Raw genomic sequence first — 27,521 nt, 5'->3', positions numbered from 1 at the left:
GCTGATTTTTTGAGTAGTGTCTGGTGTTCACGTGCATTCCCAAATTCAAACTGGGAAAGGTTTAGCATTGTAGATTTGACAACATATGTTACAATCTAATTGTATAATATATATGTTACCCTATTTATTTTCACAAGGAGCTATGTAGTGCAGAGGGCAAAGCTAATCAAGCTAAAAAATCCAATCCATGTATAGCCAATTAGCTAGGCTTGCATGATGCTTTATGACTAAATTATATTATACAATAAAAGTATATTATATGTAGCCATCCTAAATCTAAGTGTAGGCAGGCAGCACCTCAATCTGTCTGCACTAGCCTCTTATAATCCCTGTTCATCAACATTCAGACTAGGAGAAAATTGGGCAGGGGAAGTTAGCCAGGCTTTACAGCATTATACTGTGCTAATCATTAAACAAATGAAGCTTGCTGATTGGAGAAGAGCTCACAGAGATAGCCTCAATAACAAGTGAAATTTTTTTCTTCACTATCCAATCACAGTCTTGACCAAGTTGCATTGATTTGACTGCAGTGGAAACAAACTTGTAAAGGATCAGTTATGTGCCTAGCAATTTGTCTGGGTTCAAAAAAATTAAATTAACAGAATTTAAATTTTTTGGCAAGTAAGATATATCCTGCATTGCACAGTACTGTGGACCTAATACTGGGAACTTCCAAACAGTAAGAGTAGTACCAAAAGAATTAGTCAGAGGCCTGCTGCTCCTCCAGTTCAAGCAATAGGCTGGGAGCATTTATTGGCTCAGCTTTATTGCATAATTTAACAGTGGGGAAACACAGAGGTCACTAAACCAGCTGTGCTGTCTAGCAGGTGTGCCTACATCCCAAGGTTGACTAAGCCCAATTACAGATCTTTTGACCTGTTCCAAAAGGGCCCTGCATGTTCCATATTATATCTGATTTTGTTAATCATAAAAGCAAAACAGAAAGAAATTTAATGTCGGTCCTCAACTGCAGTCTATAAACCATAAGACAGTCTCAGTATACCCATCATGTCAGCAGTTCTATAAACACTGCTGGAGAATCGGTTTTATTTTCGATCCTGCAATAAATATCAGAATTTAGACCATTTCTTTTAAACTTGTCGAGTCCATTTACCCCCTTTTTTTTAATATACTGTACATTACTCAAAAACAGTATTTTTTCAAAAATAAGATTGTGAGTATTGAGCTTTAGCCACAGTCACAAACCCCACCATCATTTTAATTTTATGTGTATTCCTCCACCACCACCAAGTCTGACAACAGCTGTGTTACAAAGGTGCTCAAGAAACTCAGAAACCCAAAATATCCATACCAGACCCCTCTATCACCTGATCTCTTTCACAGGCTGGGTGTAGATGACGTCCCGCCATCGTGCCCACTTTTCCTTCAACTGCTTGCCAAGAGGCTCGTCCAGCTAAGAAGCAAAAAACAAAAACGGTGATCCAAGCTATCAATGCACAACCACACATGTACATGCAATTTACAGAATGTGGGATTATCACACTAATACAATGTTACACTCACAGAGTGAAGCGGGAAAGCGGTCTCAAAAACGCCACTCTTTATCAAGTCATCTAGAGTTTCTGAAAGAAGAAACACAGGTCGTGGTTAGATGTCAAGTTTAGTAGGAAATCACATTACAATTCTTTTTTTTTTTATAAGGCAAAGAAAGATTACAAGTGACATTAGCATATTTGGGTTCATTAGCAGACAAGACTACTCCGATGACCAACATAGGCTTGTGTTCCCATAATCTGCTTTTTGGGGGATGCTAAGGTGCTTCTGCATGTACCCGGACACCACTGCTGTGCACTGTGGTTGACAAGCAAAGAAAAACTTATGCGCTTTATTAACTACCTCAATACTGGGCACTTAAACCCCCTTCCTTCCCCGACCAATTTTCAGCTTTTAGCGCTGTTGCAATTTGAATGACAATTGCGCGGTCATGCAACACTGTACCTAAACCAAATTTGTGTAATTTTTTCCCCACAAATAGAGCTTTCTTTTGGTGGTATTTGATCACCGTCAGTTTTTTTCTTTTTTGGTGCACAAATAAAAAAAGACTGAAAAGTTTGAATAAAAAAAAAAAAGTTTTTTTGTTTAGGTTATAAAATTTTGTAAATAGATATGTTTTTTCCTGCACTGATGAGCACTGATGATGCCGCACTGACAGGCACTGATGAGGAGACACTGATGGGGTGGCACTGATGGGGTGGCACTGATAGGTAGCACTGATATGCAGCACTGATGGGCACTGATATGTGGCACTGATAGATAGCACTGATATGCAGCATTGGTGGGCACTGATAGGCAGCGCTGATGGGCACTGATTGGCGGCACTGATGGGCGGCAATAATCGGCACTGATCGGCACTGATGGGGGGCACTGATAGGCGGCACTGGTGGGCAGTAATGGGCACTGGTGTGCGGCACTGATAGATGGCAATAACGGGCACTGGTGGGCAGCACTGATAGATGGCATTGGTGGGCAACACTGATAGGGAGGGCACTGGGGGGCTCTCTGAGCCCTGCTTGCCATCCCTGGTGGCCATGGTGGGCATCCCTGGTGGTCATGGGTGGGCATCCCTGGTGGCTTAGTGGCACCCCTCCCCCCCAAGGCTGTACTGGTAATCAATCATCTGATTACCAGCACAGACCCCCCCTGTGATCAGTGAGTACTTAGAAATATTCACTGATCACCCCGGCTGCAGTATCGATCCTCTGATCTTCTCCTCACTGAAAGGATCTGTCAGGAGGAGAAGAGATCGAAGCCGTTACAACGGCTCTATTGACATTACATGACGGCTGTGATTGGACACAGCCGTCATGTGATCAGGAGGGCCAATCACAGGGCCCTCCTGCCGAATGATGTTGCTCTGTGTCCGAGGGACACAGGCACATCGAGATCGCGCCGCTGCGCGTGCCCGTGGCGGCGCGATCTCTCCCCTTCTGAAGGATGTTCCGGAATGTCCATTCAGAAGGACGAGACTCCCACCCGGCCGTATATTTACAATGGCCCGGGTGGGAGGTGGTTAAACCATACGGATTTATTAAACCATACAGATTTATTTGAGAAAGTAGGCCTTTCTGCACTCATCTTACAACATTCTTCAAAGCTACTTGGCAGCATTTATACATTTCCATACACAATATAAAGCTGTTTTTCGGTTGCATTAGGTGACAATCTCATGTCTATGGGAGGCCTCCAACTTTGCTGCCATCAGAGAGAACAGTGGATTGTGCCTTAGAACATGTTGATCTTCCTCTCTTCTGTCTATATGTGACATACTATGTAAACATTAGTTCATTTGTTATTAAGTGTGCCTTGTTCTGACCTCTGATCTGAAGGAATCTAAAATAATAAATATATTGTAACAGCTGAGGGAACAGTTTATATTGGACAGTATCTCCTAGGGTAGGGTCTTCAAACTTTTTCAGCACGTGGATTAAGTTGTATATTTTACAAATATTTGTGGGCTGATAAAAAAAAAAAAACGAACAGTTTCATAAAGAAATTAATAAGCCCCCCCTTACACCAAGGAATGCCCAACAGAATCCCCCCTTACATCCAAAACTGCCCAACAGAATCACCCATATACATCCAGGAATGCCCAACAGAGTTCCCCCTTGCATCCATGTGTGCCCAGCAGAGTCCCCTCTTACCTTTCAAGCAGCAGAGCAGCATAACAGAAGCAGGGAATCATAGCGGGTCTGGACGGGGAAGTCAGAACCTCCTGTAAAAGCTTGGGCTTATGTCACTGATTCCAAGCAACCAACCACAGCAAGGGGGGGGGGGGGGTGATACTGTATTATGATAAACGGACAAGTTCATACACTGCCAGACAGCCAGGAATGCTGCAGGTCTTATAAATCTTGTAGAGGGCCAGTTTTGGCATAGAGCCTAGCCCTAAGGGCAGATTTATTAAAAGCAACTAAATTTGAGCAGACTCACCAAGATTTACATTATAACATGCTTGGGGGAGATTACAAAAAATGGCTTTAGGGCCTCTTCTTCATTTTCCATCATAGGATGGGGTAGATCCTGGACAAGGCTGTGTTGATTAGCTGCAGCACAGTGTGCAAGGTATTAAACAACCTGGTTGTGCTGTCTCACAGGGGTGTCTGCTGCACAATACTGGCTGAAATATTTACAAATGTTTTGCAGGTTCGCATATGCTTTATCTGTGTATTCCGCTGCTTCAAAGGAGTTCAAATTTAGGAGACCATGGTCAGTGGTTACCTATGGTTAGACTCAGGTACAGCTTGAGCTTTTTTGTAGAAATCCAAAAGTTTACATTGTACATATGCCCTTCATTTTATCATTCCCTGCAGCTACATCAGTCCAGTTTTTAGATTAGTAATCTAAGATTGAATATTATTTGGGTATGATCAGTGCCAGCCCCAAGTGCTGCACCGGCAGTCAACTTTCTAGATTAGCATTCTACATTTGGGTTTAGCAGTGCCATTCCAAAGTGCTATCTTTGTAGTCAATTGAATTATCTTAAGTAAAGTTTTCCTTACCGATTTGGCCTTTGGTTTCAATGCTGGTTTTGTGTAGAATAAAATAAACAATGCGAATTCTATAAAAAGAAAAAAAAAAAAGAAAAAACAGTGAGAATAAATTCTACTGGGGTTAATGCTCTTGAGAGAAGAACACTACATAACTGAATATAAACGAGTCCCCATTCCACATGTCCATTCCCAATGGCAACAGTTACAAAAGGAACAAGCAGACATTTATTCTAGAGGCAATTTAGACATTTGTCAAACTCTCGATGTGTTTCTGGAAAATGGTAATAAATTTGAGAGCCCCAAACACACCTACAGAAACATCAAACTGCATGCCTACAGCATCATACCTGGAATTCAACACTGCAGAATAATCATAAAGCCCCTGTGTACCTACTCCTACTAATGCAATATTCAAGCTTAATCAAAATGTACAGGCAAAACTGTCAGTTTTGGATAAAAGATAGGGTTACCTTTTTGAGGAAAAAATACCAGCCTTAGAGTTGGTTTCCTATTGTTAACATTGGTAACTTAGTCCGTTTTTACCTACCTGGCCAGGTAAAATATCTTGGGCTCCATTAGACTGATCATACACTATGCCAGCCTCTCTCAACCCTTTTTTTTTTTTTTTTTTTTATTTAGAATCTCGATTTTTATTTTTATGCACTACAATAAAGTAACAACAAAACAGATAAAAGGAAAAATGTAAAAGCGAGAGCCTTAATGTGGTACATAGTGGTTGAATATAGATATAGAGTTTGTCAACAGTCTATGTCTACTGAACTTCATTCCGTAATCATAAGTGGTTCACCAGAAGTTATTTATCACAGCCACTAGAAAAGTGAGAGAGTACATTGTAGAATCAGAAAATAGACAAGAGAACAGAGAGAGAAAAAGAAACAAGAAACAATGAACGAAGACTCCTCAGAGAACAGTGAAATGAGAGAAGCAAGTCGTGTCAGCTGGAGAGCGGTAAGTGGTCTGTCTAGGTTAATAATAGGTAGTTAGTCCGTGGGGGGGGGGGGGGGGGGAACGTATACATTGGTAATGACTTCCGCTCAAAGGCATACAGAAAAGGCTATAAACAGTGGGCCAGGTCACCGCAAGTGCCAAATGGGGTTGCGGGCAGGCGTATCCAGGAATGCCTGGTGAATGGCAAAGCTAGAAGCATCAGGAAGACAAGGAGCTGCAGCCGAGAAGCTACTGTATATAGATCAAGTTCGCCCAGCAGCTCCCGACACATAGTGTACTCTCTCAACCTTTTCAACACAGAGGAACCCATTAAATAATTTTCTATTCTCAGTGTTCGGGCCTCTATGAAGATATTAATTAGGTTGTTTGTCTGCAATATCAGATTTGACCACAAGATGGAGCAAGTGGTAAATGTACTGTTTTTGAAAAATCTAGAAACTGTTCAGCTTTAACAAAAATACCCATCATTCTTTAGTCTTAAGCCCCGTACACACGTACCGAATGTCGGCCGAACGATCGGCCGTCTTTTGTCCGGTGCTGTCCTGTCGGTTGAAAAGTGCTAAAGACTGCACAGGAATTTTGTCGGCCAACAACAGCCGACTGAAGAAGTGATGCCATGTGATGGTTAACTTTCCGTGTGTTTTTTCTTCTCTGAGCAAGCCCAGTCTTGCTCATCTGCTGTTAGTCGGCCGAATTCTATACTGACTGGCGAACAATCGGCCGTTCTGGTGTCGGCCAACAAAAATTTTATAGCCTGCACACCCGATTCTGTACGGCCGAAAAGTTGCAGTCGGTTGTCGGAAGCATCATACTAACAAGCCGACAATCGGCTGATCGTTCGGCGGCCGAATATTTACGGCCGACAAACGCTACGTGTGTACGGGCCTTAAGGAACAGAGACAGGTGCATCCTGGGAACTCAGACTCCATCCTAGAGACTAAAAGAAAGAACCAGCTATCAGAGCACATGTTGGACTAAAACTTGCATCCTCTAAATGCAGCATCGCTGGTAGGAATTATTTATCACCATCTACAGCCTAGCTTATTCATTGTATTTCTTTATAATTCATATACTGATTTAATGTATCTGTATTTGTAGTTTTACCCCATTCCGTTTTGTTAATAAAGCTTCAAAATAACACTCAGTCTGGCTTATTGCAGAATAGGAGGGTTTAGCTGCATGTCGAGCTATACACAGGGAAATATGAAGAAAAGACAAAACACTCAGGGAACCCTTGCTAAAAATTATATCTGCAACTCATGATACATTAGTGTGATTTTCAGTGGGAAGAACTTCCCCCACAGACAGCTAAAAAGGATCAATTATGTTGATGGGAACTTATCTGAGACGCAGACATTTCTCACTGCTCAAGGAATAACCTAGTAACCTCTGGAGGAACCTGGTTAAGAAATTCTGCACTATACAATCTGATTGTACAATCACTTTTAGATCTTTTATCAACTATGCAGTACTTGGGCCTACCTGATTTTATACCAATTATGAAATGGATTTGTTGAAGTTTGTTCCTATAGTTTACAATTTCTGTCTCCCGTTCACACCAGAACGTTCTGTGTATGTTTCTCGCACCGCATTCAGAATATGCTGCAATCTGCAGTGGGTGTCAAAGTTAACCACACACCAAATGCAGGCCACCAACATGGTATGTTTGCCTGCACTGGATTACATGGTACAGAAGTACCATGCAATCAGGTTGCAGTGCATTTCTAAAAGTAGTGCATGCATTACTTTTGGTGCAGTGCAATTTGAGGCCATTCAAAATGAATAGGCTCAAATTGCACTGAACCGCATGTGAAATGCACATTCCTAGTGTGAATCAGCCCTAACAGATTTCCTCTTACTCACTTTTATGGTAACAATGGTTTCATTCAAGTGGAAGTGAGAAAAAAAAAATCAGCAACATGGGACATAGACAGATGAAAAAAAAAAAGCGGACAGGGATTCTAGGATTCCTCTACACTTTTTTAATAGCAATTTTATTTTCTCTTTGTTGCCATTAGAGATTTTTCCTATTGTCTTGTCTGGAGAAATTTCTCTGACAGAGCCCTGGATAGCAGTATAAACCTGACAGACATTCTAATCCTTCCTCACTATCCAAAACTGCAAAAACAGTAAAATGGTTATTTAAAGGGGTCTCCTCTTAAAACAGTCAATGGACAAATTTCACCAAAATTCATGCAGGCTGGATGAATTTTCCCTAGATTTTCTATAATAGAAAAAGTCCTATGATTGTCAGCACCATCTAGTGGCCACCATGTGACATATCTCATTCAGGTATTAACCACTTACTGCAAAGTGACGTAGGGCTACGTCGGCAAACTTTGCGTTGTTATACCGGTATGATGCCTCTAGCTAGAGACACCATCCTGGTACCGTGGTTTACAGCCAACCGGCTTTCCATCAGTAATGACCGATGCGGCTCAGGTGAGCGGGAGGGGACGTCCCCTCCTCCCCCCTCCTTCCGTGATTTTGAACGGGCCTCCCGTCCCACCGAGAGACCCGGGCACCCAGCCGGCGCGTCCGCCGGCTGGATGGAGTCCCGATCAAAGCCGGAAACGGCTTCGATCGGGTCTCCGATGACGTAACCCGGAGGCGGTGTCCATGACGTCACTTCCAGGTTACTCTGCTGCAAAAGGCGTCAGATTTAAAAAACCGCTGTATGCAAAAATGCCGTTTTCGGCGTTTTGCATACATGAAAGTGTAGTGGAGGGGTTTGGGGTCTTAGACCCTCGATCCCTCCATAAAGAGTACCTGTCACTGCATATTGGTGTCACAAGGGATGTTTACATTGCTTGCGACAGCAATAAAAGTGATCAGATTTTTATTTTTTTTAAAAACCTGTAATAAAAAGTTAAAAAAAAAAAATAAAAAAATAGGAAAAAAAACATTAGCTCGCACACGAAAAAAAAAAAACGTATACGGAAGTCGAGACGCAAATGAAATTGCTGTTCAAACCACACATGTGAGGTATCGCCGCGATCACCAGAGCGTGAGCAATAATTAAAAAAAAAAGAGCTACACTCTAACTTTAAACTGGTAACCGTTAAGTAAATTGAAAGCGTCGCCTATTGAGATCTCTATTGACCGTAGTTTGTCGGCATCCCACGGGTGTGCGCAATTTTAAACCGTAACATGTTGGGTATCTATTTACTCGGTGGGACATCATCTTTCACAATATACAAAAAAAAAAAAAATGGGCTAACTTTACAGTTTAGTATTTTTTAAATGCAGTGAAATGTGATTTTTCAAATTTTTTCCAAAAAAATGGCGTTTTAAAGACCGCTGCGCAAATACCGCGTGACAAAAAATATTGCAATGACCAACATTTTATTCTCCAGAGTCTTTGCTAAAAAAAAATATATATTTTTTATATATATATATATATATATATATATATATATATATATATATATATATATATATATATATATATATATATATATATATATATATATATATATATATAATATATATATATAATGTTTGGGGGTTCTAAGTAGTTTTTTTAGGAAAAAATACGGATTTTAACTTGTAAACAAAAAGTGTCCGAAATAGGGCTGGGGCTTAGGTGGTTAAAGAAAAATATACTGTATTTTGGCCACTAGACGGAGCTGATGATCATAGGAATTGACCCATTACAGAAAATGCAGGGAAAATCCATCCAGCCTGTATATGACAATATGCAACAAATATTCTATAAATAGAGCCCCATCTGTAATGTTCAGAGAAAAGATAAAATGGAATTGGTTTCTCCGTCTTATTTATTCATTCACATAGTTACTCCTAAATTACATAATGATATAATAGTGTTAGACCCACTTCAAAAAGAATTGGTGAAGTTTAAAATACTCTTCTCTTTACACAGTGTCTTTTCTTGACATGCGTTCTCAAAGCCAAAGGAGGAGGCTCTAATACAGTCCTGGACTGTATGTAATTGTGGCAGCGTCCTCTGAAAGTCAGACTCATTATTTAGAAATCAAATTTATTTAGACACATAAATGTAAAAAACAGTCTAGGTCTACCCCCTAGTGGAAAGATACTACAGAGACTATAGGCGCTTTTCCACTGCATGGAACCGAACGGTTCGGCTCGCTTTTGCGCTTTTCCACTGCATGGTACCGCATGGTACGGTGTTGGAACGGTTCGGTACAGTACGGTACGGTGGCACTTTTCCACTACATGGAACCGAACGGTACCATGTCCCACAATCCTTTGCATGCAGCCTTGACTGTTTGTCACTACTAGCCACTGATTGGTCAGAGAATCGTTGTTATCCCACCCACTTTACTTTAGTGGAAAAGCAAACCGTACCAAACCGCACCGAACCGCTCCAACACCGTACCATGCGGTACCATGCAGTGGAAAACCAAACAGAGCCAAGCAGGGCTGAGTGGAGCAGAGCAGGTACTTGCAGTGGAAAAGTGCTATATGTATAGCACCACAACGCATTAGAACCCTGTTCACACTGGTGCATTTTGTATCTTGAACCTTTAAAACATTAGAAATCCCATTGTTTTAAATGATGCTTGTCTCTAGACACCATTTGCTGAAAAATGTACAGCCAGATAAGTTTTTGGCCCATAGCCTTTAATGGGAATAACTGAAAAACAATTTGTGAAAATGCATGTTATACGTGTTTTTTTAGGCACTTGCATAAGAGTCTAAGGGGGCAAAAGCACACAATCCTGCCTCAAAGAAGCTCCTACATGGCATATCACTTATAAAATGCACAAAGAATGCTAAAAAGCACAAAAAAAGCAGGTACAATCATGTGTATATGTTACACTAAAGTGTGAATATAGTAAGAAGTTTTGGACCGCCTTTTTTCCTAGTTTCCCTGAGGCAGGAGTGACATAGCCCTGGCCACACTGGTGCACTATGGAAATGCCACATCAATATAACCTCCAGGGAAGCCATACCTAATCTTGTGTATGTACCATACAAGATCAGTGCGTCTTCTTATTAAACTATAACAAATCGTTCTAGATCACCTATGGTGCGTGCATTAAATGAGATATGGCGCATGTGCCGTATGTGATCTGGGGCTGCCTAATACCGAATAGCACACTGCCTCTAGATCACATACAGAGCATGCGCCAGATCTTGTACGTGGTCTATGGCTTGTTACTTTTTAACAACAAGTCGGCCCAATCTCTTAGGGTGCATGCATCAGATCCAAAATGACATCATTGGTGGGCCAGCAAAGAACAAGCAAGAAGAATTTGGCCATCAATGACATCATCTTTTAAAAATGATGATGTGGGATAGGTGGAGGGGGAAGAGCGACGCATTAGCTTGTGGAATACAGCAAAGGAGGAGGCAAGATCTAAGTTTTAAATGTTTGTTACATGTATGCATAAAATACAGTACTGGGGGTATTATCAGATGGGGAGGGGGGGGGGGTCAGTTTTAAGAGGAGGATTATAAAAGAGGGGAGACACAACAAGAAAAGCATGTGGGGTACCGAGCACGCACATGCAATTAATGCAAGTAATTACAACAGGACATGTTCACATCAGTTTTGTGATTAACGCAGCGCACCTTATCCTGTAACACCCGAACAATGGCATGGTGAGAATCTGCCCATAGCTGTAAGGTAACACTTTATGCTGCCGCTAGAAGTGCTGGAATGGTCATCTATAGTTTCTACTGAGGTAAGAGTACAGCCAATATCTGGGGAGTGTGGACATTACAATTAACTCTGATCAGGAATTAGTGGTGGCCTAGTGGAGGAGGGTTGGCCTGCTTGATGAGGATAGGAAATGTTCCCCTGGGTGCACATGCACCTCAACCTAGGTCTCCATTTCCCCATGTTGGGTGTTCAGTGGGGCCATTGAACTAAGCCTGGAACCACTGGGAATAAAGAGGCATCTCCTGGGCGTGGATAAATACTGGCAAGGGACAAATTCAGTGAGGAACCTAAAGAAGTAATGCAGCCTTTTTCCCTGGGGTGCCTTGAGGTTTCTTCAGGGGTGCCTTTGCACAATGCCTAAAAATTACCCATAAATTGCATACAGGCTGGCATGTGGATAAAGCTTGCCTCTTAATTACACAAAGCCACAGGTTTTCATTGTGCACCATAACCTTCTAGCTGCCGGCATCCTAATGACCAATGGCATCGTCAGTTGATATGGAGGATGACAGTCACCTACATAGCATCTTTGTTTGACCCTCCCCTTCCCTTCTCCATCAGTGTTTGGGGTCACATTAGCTAAGTGGTGGAGAAAAACTCAGGTAGAAGAGAAACATTAGAATAATAGTAACAGTTTACAAAAGTGTATTTGCTTTGGAAGAATAAATCACCGCTAACAGTGGGCTTGCTACTTGTGTGGATGTTGCTGCATTATGTAAAACTATTAGAAGTGTTTTTTCATTTTAGAATGGGGTGTTTCGAGACTATCCATCATTTTTAAAGGGTGCCTCGAGATTGTTTATAATTTTTAAAGGGTGACTGAAAAAAGGTTGAGAAAGACTGAAGTAATGAACAAGAGGGATGGTTATTATGGTCTTTGAACCACCATCACTAAAAATGTACCTATAGGCCTCTGGTCAGTAACCAGCTTAAAAACCCACCACCAGAGGGTGCTACAAGTTGCATTTATTATACTTTTAATATATAAAACACTAAAAATGTTGAGCAGATAGAAGTGTTCATTCATTTAACTGAGCAAAACTCAACAGAATGCAGTCAATCAGAAGCCATCTACTAACTGGATTTGACATCAATAAAAGTAAAATCTGAAAACAAAAAAGGACTAATAATCGGAGTGGAACACATACTGCTTACCTGCTTGTTTCAGAGACATGTTCATTATTCAGGTTCTGGGTGCCTTGATCTGGGTTCTTCAGTAGTCGAACATATTTTCTAAAGATATCTGGAGGTGCCCTTATACCATAAAATATCTTATTTCCATCTCTAGATTTCTGAAAAGACAAAAACATCTATAATTTTTCCTAAACTAAATCGGACGATAGAAAAATGAAAAGCTGCTGTGTTGGCTCTTGGGCTTCAGTGCTTTGAGTCAAGGACCCAAAAAAAAAAAAAAAAACATGTTAGGAAAGTCTGCCAAATGTCCTTATTAAGCGTCATGGGCTAGAAATACAAAGCATGGTGTAATAAGAGGTCTGCTAAAATGCTTTTTCCTGTACATTGCATGCTTAGGTGAAGCGTTTTTTTAAAGCTGAACTAGACAAAAATGTACCATTGCAGTGAGTTCCCCACAATGTAAACATGCCTGTTTAGTCTACAGGCCCAGAGATAGGGAGTATTACTTTCCTTATTCCTGGCTTCAGCAGGGTTCCTCCAGATGTGCCAATGGTCCATTGCAGCATCCTCACTAAGGCTGGCCATACATGTTCAATGCTCTTGTACAATTTTCCTTTAGATTTACCTTAAACTATGTAGTGCAAGGGCCTGCCTAGTTGGATACAATTGAAAGTTGTTTAGTTTTGACCCTAAATTATATGTTTTTTTGGTAACTCTAAAAAGGAAAAAAATCGTACAAGAGAATTGAACATGCTGAGGGATCCAGAGCGAGGGACAGGGTAGCTCTGGACTAAATGGGCATTTAACCCTTGCAGTGTGTGTGTTTGTGTATTCACTACCAGGGTATATTTTGTCCTTTAAACCAACCAAGAGTTTAAAATCAATGCTTCTCTTCCTTACGCTGTGTAATACAATCTAACCTTTATCTTAAAGCGCCTCATTTCCAGTTTGGACATGTACTTCCGCCTCTTCTCCTCCTCCACACTATCGACAGACTTCTGATCGCATACCAGTACAAAGTCCCATTTTAACTCCTGGGAAGATATACAAACATACAGAGTTCATGAGTGTTGCATAATAGACCCCCTATTAAGATGCTTATACAAAGTATATATGAAGATTAAAAAAAAAAAAAAAAACACAAACACAAAACACATTCTCCATCCATATATATATATATATATATATAAAATGGGGATATGGGCACTGATTTTCTACAAGTTAATACTAATTTTAACATGGAATTCTTCCAATATGTATGGTAATGTTAAGAGTGTTACAAGAAAAAATAATCCTCCTTGTACATTAATTATCAAAGAATGAAATTATGTATCTTTGATTAGGGAACTTAAGCATGATTGTTCCTACTCTAAATTAAGTGCTGCTGGGCTGTAGTCAGCCTAGGCCTGAATTGATACTTCTGCTTTCTATAGACCACGTGTCAAACACGGCAGCCCCCTCTTCTCCGTCCCCCACCTCGTCTCAGCAGTCAGCAGCAGAGAGGACAACATAACTCAACCTCCAGATCCTGCAGGTCTCTGCCCAACCCCCCTGGCAGTCAGCAGCAGAAAAGGAGGACAGAACTCCTCTTATGGATCTTGTGACTCTCCGTACAACCACAACACCCCCTCTGCCTCCCCTGGTCTCAGCATTCAGCAGACTTCTGAAGCTGACTCCAGCCCTCTTTTGGTACTCCTTCAGACCCTGCACTTTATGCTTCCCAGCTCCACCCTCAGCTTCTTCTCGGCAGCAGCACAAGTTAAGGGGTGCACTGTGATGTAAGGGTAAGGGAAGGTGGGGGGCTCCTGACATCTGTTGTAAAGGGGAAGTGGGTGCTCTAGACATCTAGTCTTACAGATACAACTGGCCCTTTGAGGGCAACCATAATGCTGATGTGGCCCATGATGAAATGGAGTTTGACACCCCTGCTATAGGCCTTCTTTTAAGGTCAGGTTATTGTTTGCTTCTTCCTGCTGTTGGAAGTGTCCCTTGCAATAGTGGAGAATAATTCAATAGACTTAGCTGCAAATATTTACATCTCCCTGTTCAACCATTATGAAGTTTAGTCCATTTCTGCATGCTGGGGGAGGGTATAATTTTTTTGAGGCACTTTTTTGAAGCACTCATGCCTCCTAGGTTTGCTTAGGGACGATATGTGTGCAGCTGACTGGGGCAGAAAGGCCCTGCGTTTAGGGCCAGAAAGGCTTTCACTGCCAGACCAGAGGATATATCCTTGGAGAAGTAAACTGGATCAAAGCACCATGTAGAATCCCCTACTGGTGGTTGATAAGCCTACTCTAGAATTTGTGCAAGAGAGGTTGGGTTACCTCTATTAACTGGGGTACTTGTCACCATACTATGACCTCCACAGCCTGCCAGGTTGCAAATCTTTTATGAAGCCCACTAACTTCACAATCCTTTGGCTGGCTTACTTGGTTCACCAGTATCTGTACAGAAACTTAACATGCCCAAACCTCCGCAAGGCTTATCTTCGGTTCTTACATTCCAGGACAGCAGCAGAATCCTCTGCACTCTGCCTAAAACCCCAAGGGCCACAGGAAAAGATATTGCTCTTGCAGGTTCACAGGACCCTTCCAAGCTTGCTCAATAATGGAAGGTCTAGCCATTAAATTTGCTTTTCTGCTTACTTTAAAAGAAGGTTAAAAACCAATTCAGGGTAAAATAAATGGTTATATATTGAAATGTTAACCTCTCTTCTACAGAGTTCCGTAGTCCTGAGCGGATGTACTGTACACCATGATCCAAGTCTATATCTTTAGCCGTAAACTGCACTTACAGAACTATTCTCTTGAATGACTGGATTAGGCCCAGAACTGGAGCTCTCTTCGGTGGGGACTCCCTCAGTGCTGTGGCACTCTGCATTTATTGGGGGCAACAATGCTGTGGCACTCTGCATTTATTGGGGGCAACAATGCTGTGGCACTCTGCATTTATTGGGGGCAACAATGCTGTGGCACTCTGCATTTATTGGGGGCAACAATGCTGTGGCACTCTGCATTTATTGTTATGTTGTCATGTTATTTTTTTTGGGGGGGGGGCGCCAGGAGGGAGTCTTGCCCGGGGAGCAATTTAATGTAGAACCGCCACTGGTGGGGAGACACATGGCTAGCTTATCACAACATGCAGCAGCTCTTCATGTTTCTACTATTCTCATATACCACCACACTAACAGCATCACCCAAAGTATACTTACACAAGACAAGAGGAAAGGAAGGTCAAACCAGACTGGCTGAAGACAGGATGGACCCACACCCTAAAGGGGAAACTAACCATACTCTTACAGGTGAAGTTTAACTGCTAGGCCTGCAAGCTTGGACATCATAGGAAGTTTGGTGCTTTATCCAGGGGGAATGTATACTTCAACTGCTATATCATAGCTCCCAACTGTCCCTGAATTCGATGGACTGTCCCTTATTCGGAACAAGTCCCTCTGTCCCTCTTTCCTCCTCTTTTGTCCCTCATTTTGGTCTGATCTATATAGTTGTATATAAAATGCACTATTTATCTATCAAAAAGTGTTTCACAGTGCTAGACCTTTCATCCAGTTTCTAAAATTGCTGCACTTGTAAATGCCAAAAGATAATATAAAGGAAAATAGTGGTTAAAAAGATGACTTTTGGGTTTAAGCAATCTTTTTTGTACAGCTCTCCTTTAAGGGGTGTGGAAGTGTGGGGGGGGGGGGGCTAATAGGTATTCCTCATTCCCATCTCAGAAAGTTGGGAGATATGTTACATGGTCTGAAATCTGAAATATACAGAGTGCCAGCCTGGCTTAAAGGTCCTGTTTCTTTGTGACGTTAGGTAAGATTCAAAGCCTGTGTGTAGTTTTTTGGCTATCCTGTACCCCAATCCATCTATCCGTGGATTTACAGATTTAAATAATCTCTGTCAATCTTTCAAAAGTGACTGGCGCCGAATTTTATGCCACAAAAGAAGTCAAGGATCCAGCTCTGAGGTGGATAAGGTGAGAAGATGTCAGCCCTCTGAGTCACTTGGGGGTCCCTGGCTACATTTAGGGGGTGCCGCATCTCAAAACACAAAGAAAAACTTATGAAGCTTGTATTCAAGTGTAAGGCTGCACCTTGTAAAGCAAAAGGCATTGCCCAGTCAAAATTGATAACGTTTACATTTTAGTAAATATTGGTGACTTCCAACCTTAACTTCAGCCTTGCACATCTATACAGGCTTCTTTCTTGTACTAAAAAATGCTTATATTGATTTTACTGCATACTGTGAGCATTTTTTCAGAGTGTTTTAAACAGACTTGTATAAAGTACTCGAAATTTCTACTTGAGTAAAAGTACAAGTGCTCGATCAAAAAGTGACTTGAGTAGAAGTGGAAGTGCTCGCAGAAAAAGTTACTTAAGTAGAAGTACTAAAGTATTCAACATTTTTTTTACTTAAGTAGCAAATTTTTTGAAAAAAATACTTGCAATACTTAAGTACTAAAAGTAAAAAGTACCAGTAGTTTTGAAAAAAAAAAATCTACTCAAGTACTGAAAGTAGAAATACAAGTACTGTGTTATGTAGTTATTAAAGAAAGAAGTCAAAAGTTTGAACATCATATTGTTTTTTATTATTTCAAATGATTTATTCAAATGATTAACCTGTGTTTGTTAGTAGTTTCTTGATGCACTTTAAGCGCTGTAGCACCATTTATTTGTTTCATATTTTCTTTTTATTGGAAAGATTTGGTATAGCAGCTTTTATTATACACAGCCTTTATTTTCGTATGCGCTGATTTACAAATGACATTATACACATTTTTTTGAGCTTTATGCAACCTGCCATCTACTGTTCTGGCAGTGGTAATTTTTTTAAAAGTAACGAGTAACTATTCAGCACAAAAAAAAAATACTTGAGTAGAAGTATCGAAATCATCGAAAAAATGTAGTGAAGTAAAAGTAGAAGTAGGAGAAAAAAATTCTACTCTAGGAAAGTACAGATACCGCATTTCGGTACTTAAGTACAGTACTTAAGTAGTTCTACTTCGTTACTATACATCTCTGGTTTTAAAGCTGTGCAACTCTTCCCAAGAGCAAGACCAAAGCTTGCTTCAGGGCTGAGGGCTTTTGAGAGGTGTACTGAGGTAGGATGTTGTGAGGATTTCAGGACACTATGTACAGAACCTTGCCAGACCCTCCCACCAAACATGATCTGCTTGCATTGCAGGAGGAGCAGAGACTCAGTTACATTACTGGGCCTAAATTACAGAAAGGCTGGGCATGTGATCTTCAGCCACATGCATGGTCCTTCACTGTAGGCCCCAGCTTGTGGGTAGCTGAGCTTAAGCTCACTAGCACGCAGCTTCTACTGCAGAAAGCACTGCACCAATTGCTTTCAGAGCACTTCACCTTAACTGAGGTGGCCCTGCATCCCTAGCTGCTCGCCTTTGGTACTAGCTCTGGGACTCCTCCAGCTGCTTGCATGTGGTGGCAGACCAGAGATCCCTCCAGCCATTTTCCTGTGTACCCAGACTTGCCCTGGACTGTGACAGATGCTCGTGGCAGAGGCTAGGCGCAAGTATTGATTTATATACTGTACTGTTTATTGAAATAGTGGTTGTTCTCTAATACAGCCTTTTTCAACCAGGGTGCCTTCAGGTTTCTTCAGGGGTGCCTTGGCAAAATGCCTACAATTCTTAAAAAATTGTATACAAGCCAGCGGGTGGATCACGCCTGCCCTTTAGTTACATAAAGCCACATGTTTTAATTGTGCACCATTACAACCTTCTAGCACCCAGCTACCTAATAACCTATGATGTGTATATATTAAATTATAACCCGCGCTTATGATAAAAATATTAGTGCTATAATTAACAATATAAAAAATTATGTGCAGCTGCTGTGTCTTTGAAAACGCCCAATAGGCGGGTGAAACGCGTAGACGCACTTCCGATACGGCTGGAACTTATTGTCACATCCTGTTTACTTCCTGGAAAGTCAGTGGAACGCACGCTAACAGCGGCGTCCACCATCACTTGTCACTTTACTTTGCAGTCTTAATATCTCTATTTTGTAAGTATGTTTTTATTGATTTGGGGCCAATAAATTATCCAAACATACTATACCATCTGCGGTCCTTTTTGTTTTACATTTGGGGCTCACGGAGGTCTTTTCTTGGAGCGATCCCTTACAAGACACCTCGATCTTGGATCAGCCATAGCAAGAGCCAGAGTGCAACAATCCAACGAATGCTACAAGCTTTTGAGACTCATCATTGTGGTGAGTAGGGAACCTAGAGGGTTTGACTGTCACCTGAGCACCGTTTGGATAACTATTTCATATTTATAACTATTACCTGAGCACTTTATTGGACTTATTACTACTAAGGACTGTTTTTACTATATCTGGAATATTTATTCATAAAATATTTAAAACATTTTTTCACTAATCACTATTTATAATTTTACATGGATTGCTAACGCTGTTTTAAATTCTTTTTAACACAACCTATGACGTGTCAACATTGGGTTCGCATTAGCTAAATAAGCGAGGGAAACTGAGGGAGAAGAGAAACACTGGAACACTAGACAGTACATGTGTGCAAAAGGTGCATTTGCTTTGGAAGGTTAAATCATCTCCATCGTTGAGTGCCCTATGTGTGTGAATGATGCTACATTATGTAAAACTATTAGTTTAGTTTTTTACATTTTAGAATGGGGTGCCTCATCATTTTAAAGGGTGCCTCGAAAAAAGGTTGAGAAACACTGCACTAGTATGTGGCTACAAAGCCTTATAGAAACTGTGCTTTTCTGCAGCCTAGTGTTCTTATGGAGTTACAGACACATTTCTCTTATGAACTCCTGTTTGTTCTGCTTCATAATCAGTTTTACATTGTTCCATACTGTATGCATACTCTTGCCAATTTGATCCGGTTTGCATTAATAATCTTACTCTGTACCTGTTTCAGTAAAAGTCAAGGTAAATCTACCCTCGGTCTGTTCATTTGGTCGATTCCTCTACCGGTTTCAAAGGTCTAATCATCAGGCTGAAAGTGGTACAACCAAGGAGGAAAGGGGCACAGAGCTCCAATTGAGGGACAGTTGGGAGCTATACAGAGGCATACTGTGATCGTTATTGATATGATTTGTTGAACATCTTTTCCATGTTTATGGGAAGTCCTAAAAGTGAACCTGCATGAGTGTAATCTTATTTAAAATAATTAACAAAGGTAAAATTTACAGTAAAAAAAAAAAAAACTCACGTAGGTGGATGCACCATTTATCTGATGCTGCATCTGTCCCCCGCCACCTCTACACTGAGAACTGAGCGATCAAAGACCACTGATCGCTCAGTTCTCCCCTCTGAGCAGAGAGGGGTGACTGTCAGTCACCGTCACTGATCACTGTTTTAGTGTCACTGGTTCCCGCAAAGGGTCAGTTAGTATCTGAATGTTCGCCTCAATATCGCAAGAAAAAAAACATTCCAGTGTATATATATATCCCGTAGTTTGCAGACGCTTTAAAACTTTTGAGCAAACCAATCAATATAGGCTTAGTGGGATTTTTTTTTTTTTTTTTACCAAAAGCATGTAGCAGAATACATATTGGCCTAAATTTATCAAGAAATTACATTTTTTACTGGATAGGTTTTATAGCAGAAACTAAAAAAAATATATCTTTTTTTTCAAAATGGTTTATAGCACAAAAAAAAAAAAAAAACGCAGCAAAATACAGTACCACCAAAAAAGCTATTTGTAGGGAAAAAAAAATGACAAATTATTTTTGGGTACAGTGTTGTATGGCTGTGCAATTGTCAGTTAAAGTATTGCAGTGCTGTATCTCATAAAATGGCCTGGTCATGAAGGGTGGTAAATCTTCCAAATGTCATGTGGTTAACTCCTTGGTGCCAGCTCCCGCCGCCCCTTTAAGGGCTTTAGAATGCTGGGAGGCAGGGGTGGGGCTTTTGGCCAAGTGACCGCCGTGATTGGCTGTCACATGATTGGAAAACTCCTGATCGCAAGCAATGATCAGGAGGTTTCCGTTAGTCGCCGGTCACTGTGTCGGGAGTGCGCGCTCTCAGCACAGCTCTGTTGGCGCTATTGTATGCAAATATGCAGCCACTTGGCGCCAAGTGAATGTAAAGTAACACTTAAACAAGTGCACTCCCCGCGCCTGGTGCTTTTTATATAAAACTGATTAAAAATATATAAAAAAATTGTGAATGTAGCAGCAGCAGTAGTAAAAAGATGTGTGAAAGAAAATAGTCCTGTGTTGGACTATCTACAGCGCTTGCTAAATATATTCAAGTGTTTATCAAAATACTGTTCAAACAATATGTAATAAAAAGATCCCAATGCTTTGAAAAACTACATAAATATTATAAATCGATAAATAAATCATGTGATGAAAAATCAAAAATGTGGCATAAAAACATAAAATTTTATATTTAAAAGTTCATTCACGTATTATAAATAAATAAGTGACAGTGAAAGTTCCAATTATATTAGTTTTTCTTCAGTGCAAAATTGGTTTTCTTCAGATAACTGGATGATAAGGTGAAGGTGATATTTGCCACAATTTATGGTGACTTTTCTTAAAAGTGCAAGTGCTGGTTTTCTTTTATCCTGTGATATATTAGAAGAAAACCAGCACTTGCACTTTTAAGAAAAGTCACCATAAATTGTGGCAAAAATCACTGAGCACCTTCCCCTTATCATCCAGTTATCTGAAGAAAACCAATTTTGCACTGAAGAAAAACTAATATAATAATTGGAACTTTCACTGTCACTTATTTATTTATAATATGTGAATGAACTTTTAAATATAAAATTTTATATGTTTTTTATGCCACATTTTTGATTTTTTATCACATGATTTATTTATCTATTTATAATATTTATGTAATTTTTCAAAGCATTGGAATCACTTTATTACATATTGTTTGCACAGTATTTTCATAAATACTTGAATATATTTATTAAGCAAGCGCTGTCGATAGTCCAACACCGAACTATTTTCTTTCACTTGCCGCCAAGGCCTGGCCGCCAAGAGGCTGCATATTTGTACGCGCTTGGCGCCAACAGGTTAATGATTAGCAAGCACTTGCAGATACTACTTGCTGCATCTGATCCCTGCAAAAGGAAGCATACAAGTCCCAGAATGGATGATAAATTGACAGTTATAATCCAAAGATGGAATTCCCAACAGATGGTAAGGCAGGAGGGAAAGCACACCCGTGAGAGATGGCAAAAATGGCAGCTTACCAAAAACTGTGGGCCCCCAAAATTAATGGACAGGCCAAAGAGAGCCTTATAGTGGACCAATGATCTATCTTGCCTCCGGATGCACAGGGGTTAAACCATGAACTCACAGGCAACTCCAATTCGTTATAAAAGCCATACAATAGGAAGGAAAGTAGGGAAAACACATAGCGTAATCCAGTATATTATAAAAACCATTTATTAGTATTGCATTTACAGAAAAGTAGTAAAAGTTCAACCACGCCCCGGACGACGTCACATATGACGAAACCGGAAACCGGTCACCACGCTGACCACGCCCCTCGGAACGCCGGCTACATTGGAATGTTGCGGGACGCCACGGTTTCACCTTTCTGTTTGATTTTACTACTTTGCTGTAAGTGCAATACTAATAAATGTTTTTTATAATATACTGGATTACGCTATGTGTTTTCCCGACTTTCCTTCCTATTGTATGGCTTTTATAATGGTTTGGAGTTGCCTGTGAGTTCATGGTTTAACCCTGTGCATCCGGTGGCAAGATCGATCATTGGTCCACTATAAGGCTCTCTTTGGCCTGTCCATTAATTTGGGGGCCCACAGTTTTTGATAAGCTGCCATTTTTGCCATCTCTTACGGGTGTGCTTTCCCTCCTGCCTTACCATCTGTTGGGAATTCCATCTTTGGATTATAACTGTCAATTTATCATCCATTCTGGGACTTATATGTTTGGACTATTTTTATTATAATTTTTATTGAATTTGCACGCATGTTTTTTGACACAGTTTGATGTCCTATTTTTCACAGTTTCTACTTTTCACGATTTGTTATTAGCGCAACACTATAGTGTTTATATGTTGGTTTTTGGATTTCTGTAGGTCCAGTGTTTAGCAGCTTTTATATTGCATTTTGCACATTTATATTTAGCACAGGTTTTTCCTTGTTTTTTTAAAAGGAAGCATAGCAATCATGAAGCTCACATTTCAAATGCCTTTCCGGTTGCCAATTCTACACTCTCCCACCTTTAGCGTGGGAGAAGTCAAAGTCAGCAATCAGAAGCAAAATGGTACTCGCACTGCAACTCTCAGGGGTACAGAGGTGCTATGTAATAAATCAGATGTGGACATCAGGAACCTTGAGCCACCTGCTATTCATGTTAAATCCGTTTATTATTTTTCATCACAGGTACACTTTACACATATAATATTTGACCCGACTGGTGCACTTTTACCTACCAAAGAATTTGTATTTCTGCCCATTCATTTCTAAGATTTGCACAGCCGGTCTGGAGACTGACTTTTTTCAACTTCAGTTACATAATACAGCTAGCTAGTTCCCTTCCCCACCCCAACCTGTGACTGCACAGTGAATGAAGAAGCAGCAGTAGGGTGACCAGACGTCCCCGGACCAAGTCTGTCCTCGGTTTTGTCCCCAGATGCAGGGCTGGATTAGCCTAGACAGGGCATGCCATGCTGGCTGAGAAATAGCCTTGTGGTTTGGATGCCAAAGCCTCCTGCTGGACGATCTTACTGCCGCTCCTGCTGCTGTTCAGTGGGGGAGAGGCAGAGACAAAAATGTACTGTTTTGAGGGCTGAGCCCAGGAGGTGAGGGGGTGGGGGGGGGTGCTGTTTGTACACAGGTGAGGGCAGTGGGGGAGAAGGGGTCAGGGCTGATGCAGCTGCATGGAGAGATGGAGAGTTTAGCTGTTGTGGGGGAAGGGCTAAGAAGTGGCTGCAGAGATAATCTGTGAGAGAAGGGTGCAGAGGTGAGCTATGGATGTGGGGGCAGAAGTGTCCTCTGTGCATAGAAAACCTCTGAACCCTGCAATCTATGCCTAACACCCTCCTGTGTATTATGTAGCCCTGAACCCAGCACTCTGTATTATGCAGTCCTTTGCCCAGCGCTCTGTGTATTATGCAATCCTCTTCCCAGCGCTCTGTGTATTATACAGTCCTGTGCCCAGCGCTCTGTGCATTATGTACTCCTGTGACCAATGATCTGTGTATTATGTACTCCTGTGACCAGCGCTCTGTGTATGATGTACTCATGTGCCCAGTGTTCTGTGTATTATGCAGTCCTGTGCCAAGCGCTCTGTGTAGTATGCAGTCCTGCTCCCAGCACTCTGTAGTATGCAGTCCTGTTCCATTTGCCAATAAAAAAAATATATTTCCCCCGCATTTCATTTAAAACATCTGGTCACCTTAAGCAGCAGGCTAATGAGCTCATTCCCCCAAACAACATGTTCAGTGTTGGCATATGAGTTCTGCAGCACAGCCGATTAGCTTTTTGTGAGGTTTCTCCATTTCCCAGACTCAGGTCAGTTCAGTTATATAAAAAAAAAAAAAAAAAATACGTGCAAGCATTAATTTTTTTTTTTTTTATATATATCTTATCTACCTGAAGCTTAGCTGTAAAACCAATTATTCACCAGGATCCCCATTGATTGCCAGCCTAATCCAGGAAAGGGCACTGCACTCCCTGATTTAATAGATTATCAGGGATCAGGAGTACAGCCTGGATTAATGTTTATTGCTACAAACACAATCATATAAAGAGTCAAAATGAAAGTGAAAATTTGATTACTTTCCTCGAAAACCAGCCCTGAGCCCACGTTCACATTGATCTGGCTTGACATGCGATTTGACATGTCAAATTGCATGTCAAATCAGAGCCAATTGCCAGCAATTGCACCGTCCAAATAGGTGCGTCGCTGACATTGGGGCACCACACTGATTCCCAAAAGTAGTTTCTGTACTACATAATTGAACGTAAATCTAAAGAAAATTGTACAAAATTGTAAGAAAATTATATAATGTATGGCCAGCCCTAGGCTGGTCACAAAGGCCACTCTAAGGCCTCATGCACACTGGACATTTTTACAGCTGCTGTTTTTGGAGTCGGACGTTTTTTTCTACAGCCAGTAAATTCCCCAGCATGTTATCCTATGTGTCCATGCCCACATTGGCTGTTCTCAGCAGTTTTTGGCAAGGGCGTTTACTGGTTGGAAAAACCCCCAGAACTAGTGGGTTTTAGGTGGCGTTTTTTAGCTATAAAAACACTCCAACTCTGATAAAAGCTGAAAAACGCTGAAACATGCCAAAAAACACAGATATTCCACGTTTAGCAACATTTTTGCGCCATAAGATTTTGTGGGAATATAGTTTTGCTAACAAAAGCTAAAAAACGCTACAGCCGAAAAAAAAACGCTGAAAAACTCCTACAGCTTTTTACTGACGTTTTGATAACATCCAGTTTGCATGAGGCCTAAAATTTGCAGTTTTATCACACAGCACAATGCCACAGATGATGCAGGTTTTGAGGGAGCGTGCAATTGGCATGCTGACTGCAGGAATATTCACCAGAGCTGTTGCCCAGGAATTGAATGTTCATTTCTCTACCATAAGCCGTCTGCAAAAGGCGTTTCAAAGGCGTTTCAGACAATTTGGCAGTACATCCAACCGCAGATCATGTGTAACCACACCAGCCAGGACCTCCACATCCAGCCTCTTCACCTCCAAGATCGTGTAAAACCAGCCACCTGGACAGCTGCTGCAACAATCGGTTTGCATAACTAAAGAATTTCTGCACAAACTGTCAGAAACCATCTCAAGGAAGCTCATCTGCATGCTCATCATCCTCTTCGTAGTCTCGACCTGACTGCAGTTCGTCGTCGTAACCGACTTGAGTGGGCAAATGCTCACATTCAATGGTGTCTGGCACTTCGGTTTGCCACTGCCCTGGTTTTCACTGTACAGGGCAGATGGCAGCAAGCGTGTATGGTGTCGTGTGGGTGAGCGGTTTGCTGATGTCAATGCTGTAGATCGAGTGGCACATGGTGGCGGTGGGGTTATCGGCAGGCGTAGGTTATGGACAGCGAACACAGGTGCATTTTATTGATGGCATTTACAATACACAGAGACACCGTGACAAGATCCTGAGGCCCATTGTTGTGCCATTTATCCACGACCATCACCTCATGTTGCAGCATGATAATGCACGGCCCCATGTTGCAAGGATCTGTACACAATCGCATGACCAGCATACTCACCGGACATGTCACCCATTGAGCATGTTTGGGATGCTCTGGATCGGCATATACAACAGCCTGTTCCAGGTCCTGCCAATATCCAGCAACTTCGCACAGCCATTGAAGAGGAGTGGACCAACATTCCACAGGAAACAAACAACCTGATCAACTCTATGCCAAGGAGATGTGTTGCACTGCGTGAGGCTAATAGTGGTCAAACCAGATACTAACTGGTTTTCCGACCCCCCCTCCCCTCCCCAAGACAGTAAAACTGGACATTTTAGAGTGGCCTTTTATTGTGGCCAGCCTAAGGCACACCTGTGCAATAATCATGCTGTCTAATCAGCATCTTGATATGCCACACTTGTGAGGTGGAAGGTTTATCTCGGCAAAGGAGAAGTGCTCACTAACACAGATTTGTGAACAATATTTGAGAGAAATAGGACTTTTCTTTACATAGAAAAAGTCTTAGATCTTTGAGTTCAGTTCAAGAAAAATTGGGGCAAAAGGAAAAAAAGTGTTTATAATTTTGCTCAGTGTGTGTGTACACGCGTGGATGCGTGTGTGTATGTATGGAAAAAGGGTAATAGGTTGTGCTAGTTTAGATCGACAGATTGCTGCACTTAGAAATCCCTGAATACCAGAAAAAAAACGCATTGAAAAAAAAAGTGATAGTGCGCTTACTAGTGATCTCACAAGTAAAATGTCTCTCCTTACAAAAGAGTACAAAAGAGAGTTATCTATAAACAGAGCGATAACACAAAAGTTAACACACCTGCACCCATTCACACCTGGGACCTTGTAACACTAACGAGTCACATGACACCAGGGAGGGAGAATGGCTAATTAGGCCCAATTTGAACATTTTCACTTAGGGGTATACTCACTTTTGTTGCCAGTGGTTTAGACATTAATGGTTGTGTGTTGAGTTTTTTTGAGGAGACAGCAAATTTACACTGTTATACAAACTGTACTCTCACTACTTTACATTGTATCAAAGTGTCATTTCTTCAGTGTTGTCACATGAAAAGATATAATAAAATATTTACAAAAATGTGAGGGATGTGCTCACTTTTGTTAGATACTGTATATAAAAACGTGAGGGGTGTGCTCACTTTTGTTAGATACTATATATATATATATATATATATATATATATATATATATATATATATATATATATATATATTACACACACACACACACACACACACACACAGTATCTCACAAAAGTGAGTACACCCCTCACATTTGTGTAAATATTTTATTATATCTTTTCATGTGACAACACTGAAGAAATGACACTTTGCTACAATGTAAAATAGTGATTGTACAGCTTGTATAACAGTGTAAATTTGCTGTCCCCTCAAAATAACTCAACACACAGCCATGAATGTCTAAACCGCTGGCAACAAAAGTGAGTGCACCCCTAAGTGCAAATGTCCAAATTGGGCCAAAAGTGTCAATATTTTTATTTTGTGTGGCCACCATTATTTTCCAGCACTGCCTTAACCCTCTTGGGCATGGAGTTCACCAGAGCTTCACAGGTTGCCACTGGAGTCCTTTTCCACTCCTCCATGACGACATCCCGGAACTGGTGGATGTGAGAGACCTTGCGCATCTCCACCGTCCATTTGAGGATGCCCCACAGATGCTCAATAGGGTTTAGGTCTGAAGACATTCTTGGCCAGTCCGTTACCTTACCCTCAGATTCTTTAGCAACTCAGTGGTCATCTTGGAGGTGTGTTTGGGGTCGTTATGTTGGAATACTGCCCTGCGGCCCAGTCTCCGAAGGGAAGGGATCATGCTCTGCTTCAGTATGTTACAGTACATGTTGGCATTCATGGTTCACTCAATGAACTGTAGTTCCCCAGTGCTGGCAGCACTCATGCAGCCCCAGACCATGACACTCCCACCACCAGGCTTGACTGTAGGCAAGACACACTTGTCTTTGCACTCCTCATCTGGTTGCCGCCACACACGCTTGACACCATCTGAACCAAATGTCCTGTGGTCTTGTTTGCATC

The 27,521-nt window shown here is 41.3% G+C and overlaps 1 protein-coding gene across 1 annotated transcript in view; it reads right to left on the bottom strand.

Annotated features, from left to right (window-relative positions):
- Positions 1-27,521, bottom strand: part of ANO9 (anoctamin 9) — a 130,492-nt gene that overhangs the window by 64,911 nt on the left and 38,060 nt on the right. Inside the window, exons 3-7 of the mRNA XM_082269728.1 lie at positions 13,185-13,298; positions 12,286-12,422; positions 4,521-4,579; positions 1,525-1,583; positions 1,329-1,414 (exon numbers count right to left, since the gene is read on the bottom strand). Of these exons, the coding sequence (XP_082125854.1) occupies positions 1,329-1,414; positions 1,525-1,583; positions 4,521-4,579; positions 12,286-12,422; positions 13,185-13,298 (455 nt within the window). The remainder of the gene's footprint in view (positions 1-1,328; positions 1,415-1,524; positions 1,584-4,520; positions 4,580-12,285; positions 12,423-13,184; positions 13,299-27,521) is intronic.

Source organism: Pelophylax lessonae, assembly GCF_965119305.1.
Source record: "Pelophylax lessonae genome assembly, chromosome: 10".
Taxonomy (NCBI): Eukaryota; Metazoa; Chordata; class Amphibia; order Anura; family Ranidae; genus Pelophylax; species Pelophylax lessonae.
The sequence above is the reverse complement of the archived record's forward strand: the minus strand, read 5'-3'. Positions and strand labels throughout refer to the sequence as shown.